The sequence below is a fragment of the Sturnira hondurensis genome, unplaced genomic scaffold (genome assembly GCF_014824575.4).
Source record: "Sturnira hondurensis isolate 20B ecotype Veracruz unplaced genomic scaffold, ASM1482457v3 Scaffold0009178, whole genome shotgun sequence".
In the NCBI taxonomy this organism is placed as follows: Eukaryota; Metazoa; Chordata; class Mammalia; order Chiroptera; family Phyllostomidae; genus Sturnira; species Sturnira hondurensis.
In genome coordinates, this window is record NW_028081809.1 from 3,828,765 (window position 1) to 3,842,762 (window position 13,998).

General features: G+C 38.1%; 1 protein-coding gene across 3 annotated transcripts in view; it reads right to left on the reverse strand.

Moving 5' to 3' along the window:
• The window catches only part of VWA3B (von Willebrand factor A domain containing 3B), a 172,488-nt gene extending 159,838 nt beyond the window's left edge, over positions 1-12,650 (reverse strand). For all 3 annotated transcript variants that reach the window (XR_005068002.1, XM_037056830.1, XM_037056829.1), the window contains exons 1-2: positions 12,395-12,650; positions 7,068-7,295 (exon numbers count right to left, since the gene is read on the reverse strand). Coding sequence is in view for 2 of the 3 variants with exons in the window: in XM_037056830.1 (XP_036912725.1) it covers positions 7,068-7,295; positions 12,395-12,401 (235 nt within the window). In the remaining variant the exon portion in view is untranslated. The remainder of the gene's footprint in view (positions 1-7,067; positions 7,296-12,394) is intronic.
• Positions 12,651-13,998: the final 1,348 nt, after the last annotated feature.

Below are 13,998 nucleotides of genomic sequence, written 5' to 3' on the forward strand. Positions count from 1 at the left end.
CAAAAAGAGTCACCTGAAATGGGGAGACAAAGGAATAACCTACAACTGAAAGGAAAGTGAGAATCCCCAGAATAAGAGCTAAATGAAATTGAGGCATTCTATCAGACAAAGAATTCAAAGTATAGTTATAAGGGTGCTCAAGAAACTCAGTGAGAACTACAAGGAACTCCATGGGAGCTACAAGGAACTTGATAGGAACTATAGCATCATGCAAAAGACATAGAAACTATGAATAAGAAGCAGGAAGAAAAAAAGAATAGGATATCTGAAATGAAGAATACACTAGAAGGAACAAAAGCAGGCTAGATGAAGCAGATGACTGAATCACTGACCTGGAAGACAAGGTAGAAGTAAATATCCAGTAAGAGCAACAATATGAAAAAAGACTCAAAAAGAAGGATAGTTTAAGGGAGCTATAGGACAACATGAAATGTAACAACATTCACATCATAGGAATCTCAGAAGAAGAAAACGAGCAAGGAATAGAAAATCTGTTTGAAAACTAGTAACAGAAAACTTTCTTACTTGGTGAGGAAAAAGCCACACAAGTTCAGGAAGCATGGGGGTTCACAATAAAGATGAACCCAAACAGGACCACTTCAAGACACATCATAATTAATATGGCAAAATTTAAAAACAAAGAGAAAATCTTAAAGGCAGCAAGAGAGAAACAGCTAGTAACATACAAGGGAGCTCCAATAAGGCTATCAGCTCATTTCTCAACAAAAACACTGCAAGCCAGAAGGGTTTGGCATGAAATGACCCAAGTAATGTAAAGCAAGGACCTATAACCAAGACTACTCTATCCAACAAGGCCCTCATTTAAAATGGAAGGTGAATAAAAGAGCTTCCCAAAAAAAGAAAGCTAAAAAAGTACATCACCACCAAGCCAGCACTGCAAGAAATGCTAAAGGAACTGCTATGAAAAAAGAGAAGAAATGAAAGAGAGAGGGGCGGGGGCACAGGTACGGAATAAATGGAAACGAATAAATACTTATCAATAATAATCGTAAATGTAAATGGATTAAATGTTCCAATGAAAAGACATAGGGTAGCTGAATGGATAAAAAACATGACCTGCATATATACTGTCTGCAAGAGACCCACATGAGATCTACACAGGCTGAAAGTGAAGGGATGGAAGAAAACATTCCAAGCATATGTACATGAAAAAGAGCAGGGGTGTCAATACTTATATCAGACAAAAATAGACTTCAAACAAAAGCCATAAAAAGAGACAAAGAAAGTCACTATATAATACTCAAGGGAGTAGTCATCAAGAGGACAGAACCATTATAAACATATATGCACCCAACATAAGAGCACCTAAGTACAAAAAAAATCTTGGAGGATTTCAAAAAAGATATCAACAGCAACCCAGTTATCATAGGGGATTTTAACACCCCACTGTCAACAATGGATAGATCTTCCAAACAATCAACAAGGATATTGTAGTATTAAATGACACTGCAGATCAAATGGACTTAATTAGTATATACAGAAACTTTTATCCAAAGAAGCAAAGTATACATTATTTTCAAATGCACATGGAACATTGTCAAAGATAGACCACATTGTAGGACACAAAAAAAGCCTCAAAAAAGTCAAGAAAACTGAAATCATATCAAACATGTGCTCAGATCACAATGGCTTGAAACTAGAAACCAATCTCATGGAAAAAACTGAAAAACATTCAAATACATGGAGACTGAATAATATGTTATTAGATAATAAATGGGTTAACAAGGAGATCAAGGAAGAATCCAAAAGTACCTGGAATCAAATGAAAATGAACATACAATACCCCAAAACCTAAGCAGTCCTGAGAGGGAAGCTCATAGCAATACAGGCTACCATTAGAAGATAGAAAACCCTCAAAGAAACAACCTAACCCAATATCTAAAAGTACTAAAGGAAGACAACAAAGCCCAGAGTGAGTAGAAAGAAGGATATAATCAGGATCAGAGCAGAATTAAATGACATAAAGACTAAAAAAACAATTCAAAGGATCAATAAATCCAGGAGCTTGTCCTTTGAAAACATAAACAAAATTGACAAACCTTCAACCAGATTCAATAATAAAAAGGACACAAATAAATACAATCCGAAATGAAAGAGGAGAATTTACAACTGATACCACAAAAATCCAAAGGATTAGAAAGATTACTATGAATCACTATATGCCAAGACGACGAACAACCTGGGTTAAATTGACAAATTTCTAGAAATATACAATATTCTGAAACTGAATCAAGAAGAATCAGAATGTCTGAACAGACCATTAACAACTAGCAAAATTGAAGCAGTAATAAAAAACCTCCTGTAAATAAAAGCCATATACTGGACAGTTTTGCAGGAGATTTTACAAAACATTTAAGAAAGCACTAACCCCTATCCTTCTTAAACTATTCCAAAAATCCAAGAAGAAGAAAGACTCCCAAACCCTTATGATGCCAGCATCACCCCAGTTTCAAAACCAGGTAAAGACACAACAAAGGAAGAAAACTACAAGCCAATATCTCTGATGAACACAGATGTTAAAATCCCCAACAAAATATTGGCAATCTGGATTCACCAATAGATTAAAAAGATCACACACTATGATCAAGTGGGATTCATCCCAGGGATGCAAGGATTGTACAATATTTGCAAATCAACAAACATAATATACCACATAAACAAAATAAAGGAAAAAATCACATGATCATATCAATAGATGCTGAAAAAGCATTTGATAAAATTCTGTACCCTTTTATGACAAAAACACTCAGCAAAGTGGTAGTATAGGGAGCATACCTCAACATAATAAAGGCCAAATGTAAGAAACCTACAGCCAACATCATACTTAATTGACAAAGATCAGGAACAAGACTATAGTGCCCACATTCAACATAATGTTGAAAGTCCTAGCCACAGAAGTTAAACAAGAAAAAGAAATAAGAAGAATCTGAATTAGAGAGGAGAAAGTAAACCTCATTATTTACAGACACCACAATAGTGTATATAGAAAACCCCATAATCTCCACACAAAAAAAACTACTCAACCTAATAAGTGAATTTGGCAAATAGTGGGATACAAAGTCAATATTTAGAAATTAATGGCATTTTTGTATAGCAACAATGAAATATTAGAAAGTGAAACTAGGAAAAAAATCTCATTTACTATAGCAGCAAAAAAAAATAAAGTACCCAGGGATAAATTTAACCAAGGAGGTAAAAGACCTTTACTCAGAAACCTAGAGAACACTGAAGAAAGACATTAAGGACAATACAAATAAATGGAAGTATATACTCTGTTCATGGATTGGAAAAATTAACATCATTAAAATGTCCATACTATCCAAAACAGTCTATAGATCCAAGCAATTACTATTAAAATACCAATGGCATATTTCACAGATCTAGAATAAATATTACAAAAATTTATATAAAACCAAAAAAGACCCTGAATAGTCTCAGCAATCTTGAGAAAGAAGAACAAAGTGGAGGAATCACAATAGCTGATATCAAACTGTATTACAAGGCCACTGTAATCAAAACAGTCTGGTAGTGACACAAGAACAGATGCATATAAATGGAAGACAATAGTGAGCCCAGAAATAAATCCATGTCTCTATAGTCAATTGATATTTGACAGAGGTGGCATAAAGCATTAATGGAGTAAAAATAGTCTCTTCAATAAATGGTGTTGAAAGAATTGGACTGGTACCTGCAAAAAAATGAAACTACACCACCAAGTTATACCATACACCAGAATAAACTCAAAATAGATAAATACTTAAATATAAGTCATGAAACCATTAAAGTCCTGGTGGAAAATATGGGCAGTAGAATTTCAGCTATCCCATTTAGCAATATTTTTGCCAATATATCTCCTATAGCAAAAATAAACAAATAAAGGAAAAAATAAGCAAATGGGACTACATCAAATTAAAAACCTTCTGTATGGCTAAAGAAGTGAAATGAAAAGGGAACCATACCTTTTTGAGAGAACATTATTTGCCAACGTTACTCCTGTAACCAGGAGTTATGGATGTTCAAAGGCAGGGGTCTGCATGACAATAAAGGGGGGGCACAGGAAGACCTACATGGTGACACTGTATCTTGATTCAAACCCACACAAGTGGTAAAGTACATAGAATTATTCACATACCATGTATCAATGTTAAGCTCATGGATTTGATATTGTAATATAATTTTATAAGATGTAACCATTGGGGGAAACCGGGGGTGGGGAATGGGATTTGTCTATACTACCTTTGCAAATTTCTGTGAATCTATCATTATTTCAGGGAAAAAAGTATCAATCAATCGGCCATCCAAAGAAAGGGAAGTTGAAATAACATCAGAAATACTTAAAAGGAATCTTTAGGGAAAAACATCAGATAGAACCTCAAATATTACATGAAGGAAGAATACTGTAAATGTTAAATATGTGGATTTTAAAGTGCTACTTTTCTACTCAGTTTATTTAAAGACAAATTACTTTTTAAAGCAAAAATTATGAGACTGGATTTCAAGATTTATGATGTACCTAAACACGAACTGTATGACGAACAATGACACTGAGGACAGGAGTGGGGTCAGTAGAGCTGTGCTGTGTGTGACAAGGCTCTTCCATTTTACAGTGGTGCGGGGTGAACTTCTAGCAGGAGGTGACAAGTTAAGGATATAATCACTAAAGCAACTACTGAAAATATAATCAACAAGTTATACCTAAGCCTACTGAAATTTTAATAGAAAATAAAAATGAAATTAAATGAAATACTAAAAATATTCAGTTTGCCCTAAAAGAAGTCAGGAAAGGAGAAACAGTATAAAGAAAAAGATGAGAGAAATAGGAGGAAACAAAAAGTAAAATGTTAGACCTAAATCTAACTACATGGATTATTACATAAAATGTAAAGAACCAAACACTTTAAGACAGAGATCATGAAACTGGATTTAAAAAGGCAGAATTTAAATATAGAGACTATAGATGGTTTGAGAGTAAAAGACCACAAGCATGCACGCCATGTAAAAACTAAGTGTAACAAAGCTGTGGTAATTATAGTAACATCAGACAAAGTAAATGTCAAAATACCAGCTGAAATAAAGATGAACATTTCAAAATTAATCAAAGTTATTAAACTCTGTCAATTCATCAGAAAAATAAGACAATCACAATCTGTATGCATTTTACTTGAACGACATAAATAAATAAATAAATAAAAGTGAAAAATAATTTTTCAATAAAAATGTTCAAACTGAACTGACAGAACTAAAGGGAGAAATAGACACATACACTAGACAAAAAAAGTCACTAAAGATATAGAACATCTCTACCATAGTACCAATGATCTTGGTCCAATTAACATTCACAATTACACATTAAAAACTGCAGAATAGCCCTGGCTGGTGTAGCTCAGTGGATTGAGCATGGGCCTGCGAACCATACGATCGTGGTTCAATTCCCAGTCAGGGCACATGCCTGGGTTGCAGGCCAGTTCCCAGTTCCTGGAAGGGGATGCACAAGAGGCAACTATACATTGATATTTCTCTCCTTCTCTCCTTCCCTTCCCCTCTAAAGATAAATAAATAAAAATCTTTTAAAAACCCCTGCAGAATACATGTCCTTTCAAGTATGAAATGTTCATCAAGAAACAGGCTGAGCCATAAAATGAATCTCAGAAAATTTCCAAAGATTAAAATCTTATATTTCCTGACCTCAATAGAATTAAATTAGAAATCCAACAAAAATAAGATATCTTTAAAGGTCTAAAATATTTGGATATTAAACAACACATTTCTTAAAAAATGAATCAAAGAAAAAAGTTACAATAGAAAAAATATTTCTGAACATCATAATGAAAGCACTACCTATCAAGACTTGTGGGATTCAGCTAAAGTAATGCTTGAGGAAATACTTATGATTTTAACTGACTACGTTAGAAGAGAAACAACGCTTACAATCAATTATCTATGTTTCTACCTTAAGAGCTAGGAAAAGAAATTCAAATTAAACTCAAAGTTAGTAGAAGGAAATAAATAATAAAGATCAAAGCAGATATCAGTGAAGTAGAAAACAAAAAGTAGAAGAAAAATCAACAAACCCCAAATTTGGTTCTTTGAAAGGAGTTATGATATACCCCTAACAAGACTTGTCCAGAAAGAGTGAGAGACATGAATTACCATTATTGCTAGTGAAAGAGGGAGATTACTACAGATTCCACAGGCATTAAAAAGGAAATATTAAAGGAATGTTAAGGGAATATTGTGAACAACGTTTTGCCAATATACTAAAAAAAAAGAAAAAACACTCACAAAATGAACAAACCCCTTGAAAAAACACACATTTCCCAAACTGGCAAGATGAAACAAAAAACTGAATAGCTATTCAGACTTTTGTCTATTAAAGAAATTGAATTTCTTATCAAACTTTTCCTACAAAAATCCAGGCTCAGATAAGTTTCACTGCTGAGTGTTATCAAATATTTAAAGAAGAAATAGTACCAATCATATATCTACAATGACATCTGAACATAGAGGAGGAAGAGTAAATATTCCCAAACATTTTATAAAGCCAGCATAATCCATAATCCTCACACATTGCCACATTCCCTGTTGGAGGGCAGTATGCACGGCCATTGAGAATCAACACTCGAACCAACCCCCAGTCCAATGTGTTTAGGGAAGAACTGGACTACAACATAAGGCAGGCCACAGGAAAATAGCACACTCTTCCTGAAACTACACATGGCTATTGCTTTCATCAGTGACCTCCTAGAGGGGGTAGCACATCCCAGGGGATAAATACAAATAACTTCTATTTCATTTTTCAAAAAAGAAAGAATACAATTAAGCATAACTAATATTTAATGTGTGGATTAATGTATGGATAAATGTACATTTATATAATATATACACATTAGGATGCAAACATTTTTTGTCCATAAGGAAGTGAGATCAAAACAAGCTCAGAGATCCATCATTTTTTAGGGACCTACAGAACTAACACGACTTCCTTAGAGGCTAACAGGCAGCATGCTGGCTGGGTTTTCCAGCCAACATTGCTGTCAGTACTCTACCTTCACAGTGCGGAAATCCAATTTGTGACAAAATCTGTTTCAAGGTCAATCTGTTGCTCTTGAGCCCATGCAGTTGGAGCCATTCCTCAGATGAGATGAGACTCTGCTTGGCCACGTCCGTTTTGGTATTGTTCAGTCCCTCTTGCTCTTGAAGCTGCTGCTCAGAGGTGGTAGAAGATGAGCCTGATATCTCCATCTCTGAGTTACGAGGTAAGTCACCAGGACCTCCTGTAAAGGAAATTGTCACACTCAGAAACTTCCTGAAAACTTGGCAACAATCTAACATCAACAGTGGATTAGTTTAATATAAATTACAGTGCATCCATGCAGTGGAATTCTATCTACAAGTTAAAAATTAAAATACAGATGAATATCTGTTGGCAAAGAAGATGTCCATATATATTACTAAAAGGTATCCATAAAATTCAATATCCATAGGTAGATATCCATGTACATGTAGACAAACATTTAGAAAGACATACTCCAAGAGGTTTACAATAGTTTTCTATGTGTGGTGGGAACATGGGACTTTTGCCTTTTCTATGTTGCTTGAATTTTTGCATTATTTAAACATTTCTGAAACATGATTTATTTTTATAATAGAAAAACACAAAGCTTTTCAATTTTGGAAAATAAAGAGTCACTCCTTAACCTTCATTACACACCAGTATTCCTCTGTGGCATGCTTCCAAAGAGGGTGAAGAGCATGAAACCTAAGAGTCTGCACACGTGTCTGCATATTGAGGGGCTAGCTGGAAGCTAGTGAGAGGGCGGAACCCAGACCACCGCTCAGCCCAGCCAGAATACATGGCCTTGCCTTCCAAATATTTTCTTCTTTAGGACTTCAAAGTTGGACCAAAATGTTCTGGCTTGTGTAGCCAGTTGTTCTGGGACCAACCAGACTCAAGGCAGTATGCAACGTATTAAACTCGTCTAGACCTGCCTAAATACAGCCAGTGAACACAGGAGGAAAGGACTGGCCAAAGTAATGCCATCTTAACCCGCCCACCACAACTTCAGGAGGGGCCTGATAACATGTCAAAACAGTAGAAAGCTCTGCTTTCTTCTGCAGTCACAGTGTGCAATGCATATAAGTAAGTTTCCTGGAATATAATACTTTTTAACTTTAGAAATACTACCTTTTCCCATTTTTAAAACTTTGTATTTTCTGAAAGTCTTACATGAAATTTCAAAACACAGAAATCAGTTGGACTCAAGCTAAGATTTTTGTGAAGTTAGAGGTACCAGTATTAGCAAACAGTTTTATGCATATTCTGAGTAGTGTAGATTTAATCCTTGTAATAACCTTATGAGATAGGTAGCCCTACTATGATTCCCACTTCACAGATGAGGAAGCCAAGACTTAGGGTGCTTAACTCATTTGCCCATCACCTCAGAACAGGTAGATGTGTAACCTCATGAGATTCTAAACAGGTCATCTGGCTCTAGAGTCTAGAACACAGAATGTTGTGTGGCTTTAATAATAATAATAACAACAACTAGGAAGCTTCCATTTGTTGGCCAGGACTTGGGATGAGCTTTCTATACATGCTATCTCATAAATTCTTCATAATCATATCAGTTACATACTATTAATACCCTACTTACATTTCAGGAATCAGAAGCTTCAAGAATGTAAAGAAGTGGTTCAGAATCCAGAGCCAATAAGTGGCAGAAGCAGGAGTCAAAGCCATTTCTTAATCACTCTTCTACTATAATAACTGACCGACTCTAGCCTGGACCTATGGTACAGGCCTACCAACAGTGTGCATTCCAGGAGAACTCCTAGCCCCCCTAAGGGGCTCCTGTGTCCTCACTAAAGACAGAGCAATAACCTTTATTCTCAGAGTTTAGGCTCAATAAGCTTCCTGGTTTGTCATTTTCAAGTTTTTGAGGATGATGTCCATTTTAAGGTTTATGTGAATTTGCACTGTCCAGGTACATTGAATTCCAAAAGTACACGAATGCATATTATTGGTGAGGACCTTGCCTTCTTCCTGCAAGGGTTCAATTTGATGAGAACAATAGTATTTGTACAGCATCATATGGGAGTAGGAAAGCTGAGAACGAAAACTCTGTGTAGGTGCATTTCACCACATTAGATGACTTCCCCTCCCTACGTGATAATGCCACCTTACTCCCAGGGCTACTGCAAGGAGCAAATATGGCAATGCAGGAATTCTTCAGGGATGGGCACTTAAAATATCAGAAAGAGATATATACAAATAAATTACTTAAAATCATTATCCTTTAGTAACTGCGCTTTGTTTCATAGCTACTTTTATTCCAAGCATCTTTTTACCCCCAAGCCCCAGTCATATTGAGCTACGAAGTTTTAGCTCCTCCTTCTTTAGAACCAAAGAACATGAAAACAACAAGAAGAGCAGACTATATATGCTTCACCTTTCTTTTTGAGATCTGTCCAACAAGGACTGATATTTACATTTGGCCAATGGTTCCTACAGAAACAAAAGGGAGCTCAGAGTAGAGATTTTTTACTATTTATTTCATCATTTCCAGTTAATCTTTCTCTTTCCCAAAACACACTCACCCACATTCTATAGTCTTACTAGAGGGAGCTACATGCCCTAGGGTAAAAAGGGGAACACAGTTATATTCACTATCCTAAGAACGCTAAACTTAAAAGAGGTTTCAGAAGAGTCATTAGGCTTTGTTTTTAAGCTAAAGGGACACATTCTTGATTCCAAAGAAAAGACATCTGAATTCTCCAGCTAAGGTGTGTGCCAGTCCCTTCTGCACTCACATGGCTTAAAAAAAAAAGTTAAAATAAAATTAAAAAGTCAGGTAAATGCTATTGGACCGGAGAACCTGTAAGCGTCATTCTCAGATCTTGACTTTTACAGCTCTTTAGCTTGAGAATACCCACATTGTGAGAAATGAAACTGGAAAACTAAACTTATCCAGAGAAAACAGGAAGGAAATTAGAAAAGGCATCTCCAACAGAAGGGATCCTTCACTTCAAACAGGAAAAGAGCTCCTGTGTCAGGGCAAGCAAGCCTGCCACAGCCCAGCTGCCAAGTGACCTGACAAGCAACCCCTCCAACACAGCGCCCCTGCTTTCCCTCCTCCAGGGTGGTGTCCTGTGGTTCTCCTGTGTGGAATCTTAGCTTTCAAGGCCAATTTCAAACCCTGATGCCTCTGTTAAGCCTCTCCAGACCCCCTCACCAACCTTCTGCAGCCTCCACCTAAGAAAGCCCTAGCTTTTGCTGTGACACTAACTAATGTGGCCTTGAATTCTTCAGGTTTGTTGTTCTCTCTAGTCCAAACGAAGTTTCAATGACTACAGGGGCAAACTACATGGATGTCTTCAGCACAGTATATACAGCAGGCATTTTGCATGGGTATTGAAGTTGAATTAAATTGATTACACAGGATTGAACAATTAAAATTTTTAAATAAAATAAAAACATCGAAATTGATGAATTTTTGTGCATCCATTTTAATATTCAAGAGGGAAGAAAATACTCAACATTCTCATGTATTACGCTTTATTATTTCAAGAAAGGTGAAAATAAAACTGAAATGCAGAAAAAAAATTGTGCCATGTATGGAAAAGGTGCTATGACTAATCGAATGTGTCAAAAGTGGTTTGTGAAGTTTCTTGGTACTATGACATTTTGGCCAAATAATTCTTTGCTGTGGGGCTGTCTTGTGCATTGGAAGATGTTAAGCAGCAGCCTTGGCCTCTGCCCACTGAAAGACAATAGTGGGAGAGAGCTGACATACTCAACCTATCCAGATCAATAAAGTTATTGGTGAAAATGAGAAAAAAAGAATTGCTGAGAATCCTGATTTTTTAAACAAGGCAAAGAATTCACATTTTTAACACGACTAAGATTAGGAAATAGATGTCTGTTTAAAAAGACATATTATTTTTTGAATATTACTGTTGTTATCATTGTTAATATTATTCAGGATTTCTTCATCTAAGGTTATTACAAATTGAGAAAGAGGAACCAGAAGTAAGAAACAATAAATCCCAGTTGAGCACTGCCCTAAGTGCTCTCCCAAGGGTCAAAGTTGTGAAAATGGGAAGGGATTTCCTAAATAGAAAGAGAAAGTGGGGGGGCAGTGGGGGGAAGAGGAGAAAAGGAAGTCAAAGTCTGATGGCAGTAGGGGCCAGAAGGCAGGGTTTGGGGGGAAATATAAAGATTAATCTGGCACATGTCCAAAGGCCCCAACCAAAGGGACAGGATGGAGCTCCATGTACAGCAAACCCATGCTGCTGGGGTCTTGAGGTGCCCCAAGAGGTGCCCTGTGACTGTCCTGAGAGTGAGTCCTACGTGGTCAGAGATTGAGGCACAATGCCCAACTTCAAGTCTATTAATTCATCTTAAACATTTCCTATTTCTAACTGCTTTATTACCAATACCCAAGACTTCCTATGTCCTTGTTAACATTCTTTAAAAAAAAACAAAAAAAAACCCTGGGCTAGGTGGATATATCTTGTGAGTCATGTGAGTTTTGAAATCGGTGTTTCAAAAAGAAAACAAACTGGAATAAGGCCCCATGTGTACCCCGCTATAACACTCCTCCACCCCACCCCACCCCACCCCACCCCATTCTTCTGCCCTTGAGGGGAAGGGTTAGGCTGTGCTCATCTACACAAATAATGAGGGCAGAGATAGAGTGAAATGGGCTGTTCTATGGTTAAGAAAATAGGGCCAAGAAAAAAAATCTGAGAAAAACAAAACAAAAACAAGAGCTCCCAAGAAGATGAAAGGAAAACTTCCAAGGGGACACTAAATATGAATTTCATGCCCATATAAAAAGAGCAAAAGAAAATGGGACTTATCTTAGTGATGTGCTTGAGAAAACCGTACACGCATGGAGGAATGAGAGGGAGCCAGAGGCCTTTCCAGGCCAGGAAGTTGTAGAAAGCTTTATCCAAACTGATGGCTCTGAGTTTTCGACTATTCATATTGTGATTATTTCTCAGAAATAAACTTCTCCTAGTGCTCCTATTGCCTCCAAAGCCCAAGCAGCCTTCGCCTTCCTGCTTCTGGCCTATGACACAGTCAGGAGCTAGGAAGCCAGCTGTCCAGCGCTGAGCCTTGCCGGTGAGTAAGGTATGGTGGGAAGGGCTGGGGGGGGGGGGGGGTCGGGGGGCAGGGCTGGCCGGGGTAGCTTGTTTCCCCGCCCCGACCCACGTACCAAACAGTTAAGTGAGTCGAGTCAGTCAATTCGCTTTTCTAGGCCAGTTTCCACAACTACAAGTGGGGGCAGTACAGCTCGGAAACTATTTCCAAGATTGCCCTCCGTGCCTTGGAAGGTCCCCGGTGGAGAGGAAGGCATGCTGCACTTACTACGCATCTGCCAGGTGAAAGACAGGCGGGTCCTGCTCAGCAGCCGCCCTCCCAGCCTCCGCTGGCCATCAGACCGGAGAGGGAGGGGGAGGGACGCATTCCTCTGGGTGATAAGCAGAGCCCCCCCTAGCGCGAAGAGTCCCCGCTAGACACCAAGGCCTTCAGCCGTTCGATTTCTCTTGTGATCCGAGAACTGGTCGCTCTGCCTGTTGACTACCAAGGCACCGTGGTTGCTTGGACAGCGCCAATCACCGAGAGGCTACCAGAGCCCGGCCTGCTTCCGCAGCGCGTGCCTTTCGGGGGCGGGGCCAGAGACCGGGTCTCGAAAATCTTGCCGGGCTCCAAAGCGGGTTCTGGGTGGTGAGGTGTGCGCGGTAGCGCACTGGGAGAGTGGGCCTGTCCTCTGCGCTTGCTGTCACCGGGAAAGTCCACAACGGTTGCGAGCGTTAATTAATTAAATTAACAAACAGACCAGGCCGGGTAAGGGGTCCGAGCACGAGCCTATCACGGAGGAAGGTGCCAAAGACGGGGAGGCCTGCACATTGTAGAAAACGTTAGCACTAACTTCTGTACTCACTTTTCAGCGTGCAGAGCACTTACTTTAATTTTCACCTCGACGCTATGAAAAGAGATTTTCTTTATTTTACAGTTTAGAGAAAGAAGCTTAAAAAGCTGGGGCAGGTGTAGATCACTCTACCAGAACAAGGGTGGAGCCGAGACAGGAGACACCTTGAGCCGCAGTTATCAAAAATACTCTTTATCTATTAAACGAGAATTCTTATAGGCATCACTTTCTTCATTCAGCTTTATTTTTAACTCTTATTTTAGCTTTTCCTTTTCAAGTAAGAAAAAAGCTTGAAATATATGATTGAGATCTTTCAGTCACTGGTAAACAAAATTGTCCTTATGAAAAGCTTCTTTAAATCCTTAAGATCCCTAAGGCAAGTATTGTTTTTAGTATATTGGGTATTAAACTGTATTTTACATTTTAAAATTAAAGAAGTGACCAAATTAGCCCTGGCTGGTGTGGCTCAGTGGATTGAGTGCCAGCCTTCGAACCAAAGGAACTACATTCCCAGTCTAAAGACGAGCACATGCCTAGGTTGCTGTCCAGGTCCCCAGTAGGGGGCGCAGGAGAGGCAACCACCCATTGATGTTTCCCTCTTTCTCCCTTCCCTTCTCTCAAAAAGTAATTAAATAAAATGGTATTTTTAAGTGACCAGATTATTTCCAGGGTTTTGAGTCAAAGATCTAATAAAACATAGTTAATATTGAAACTGAATAATTCTGGCCCCAATAAGAATTTCCTGCATTCTTTTAATACCTTTATAACTAAAAAGTACTGAATGCTTTGACCTAGGTCACAAATAATCCCATAAAGTTATTTGATTGTGTACCATTAGCCCTGTAAATTACACTTAACCTCATCACTAAAAACAAAAGAAAAAAAACAGTACTCAAGATGCTGTTGAGTACTGGAGGTAATGCAGTAGCCATGACTACATGTGCTGCCAAGGCCACATTAATCCCTGTTGTCCACGCCCTGCCAGACTAATATTTCTGTGTCACATGCATGACTTAGAACACAGATCACCCACACAGCC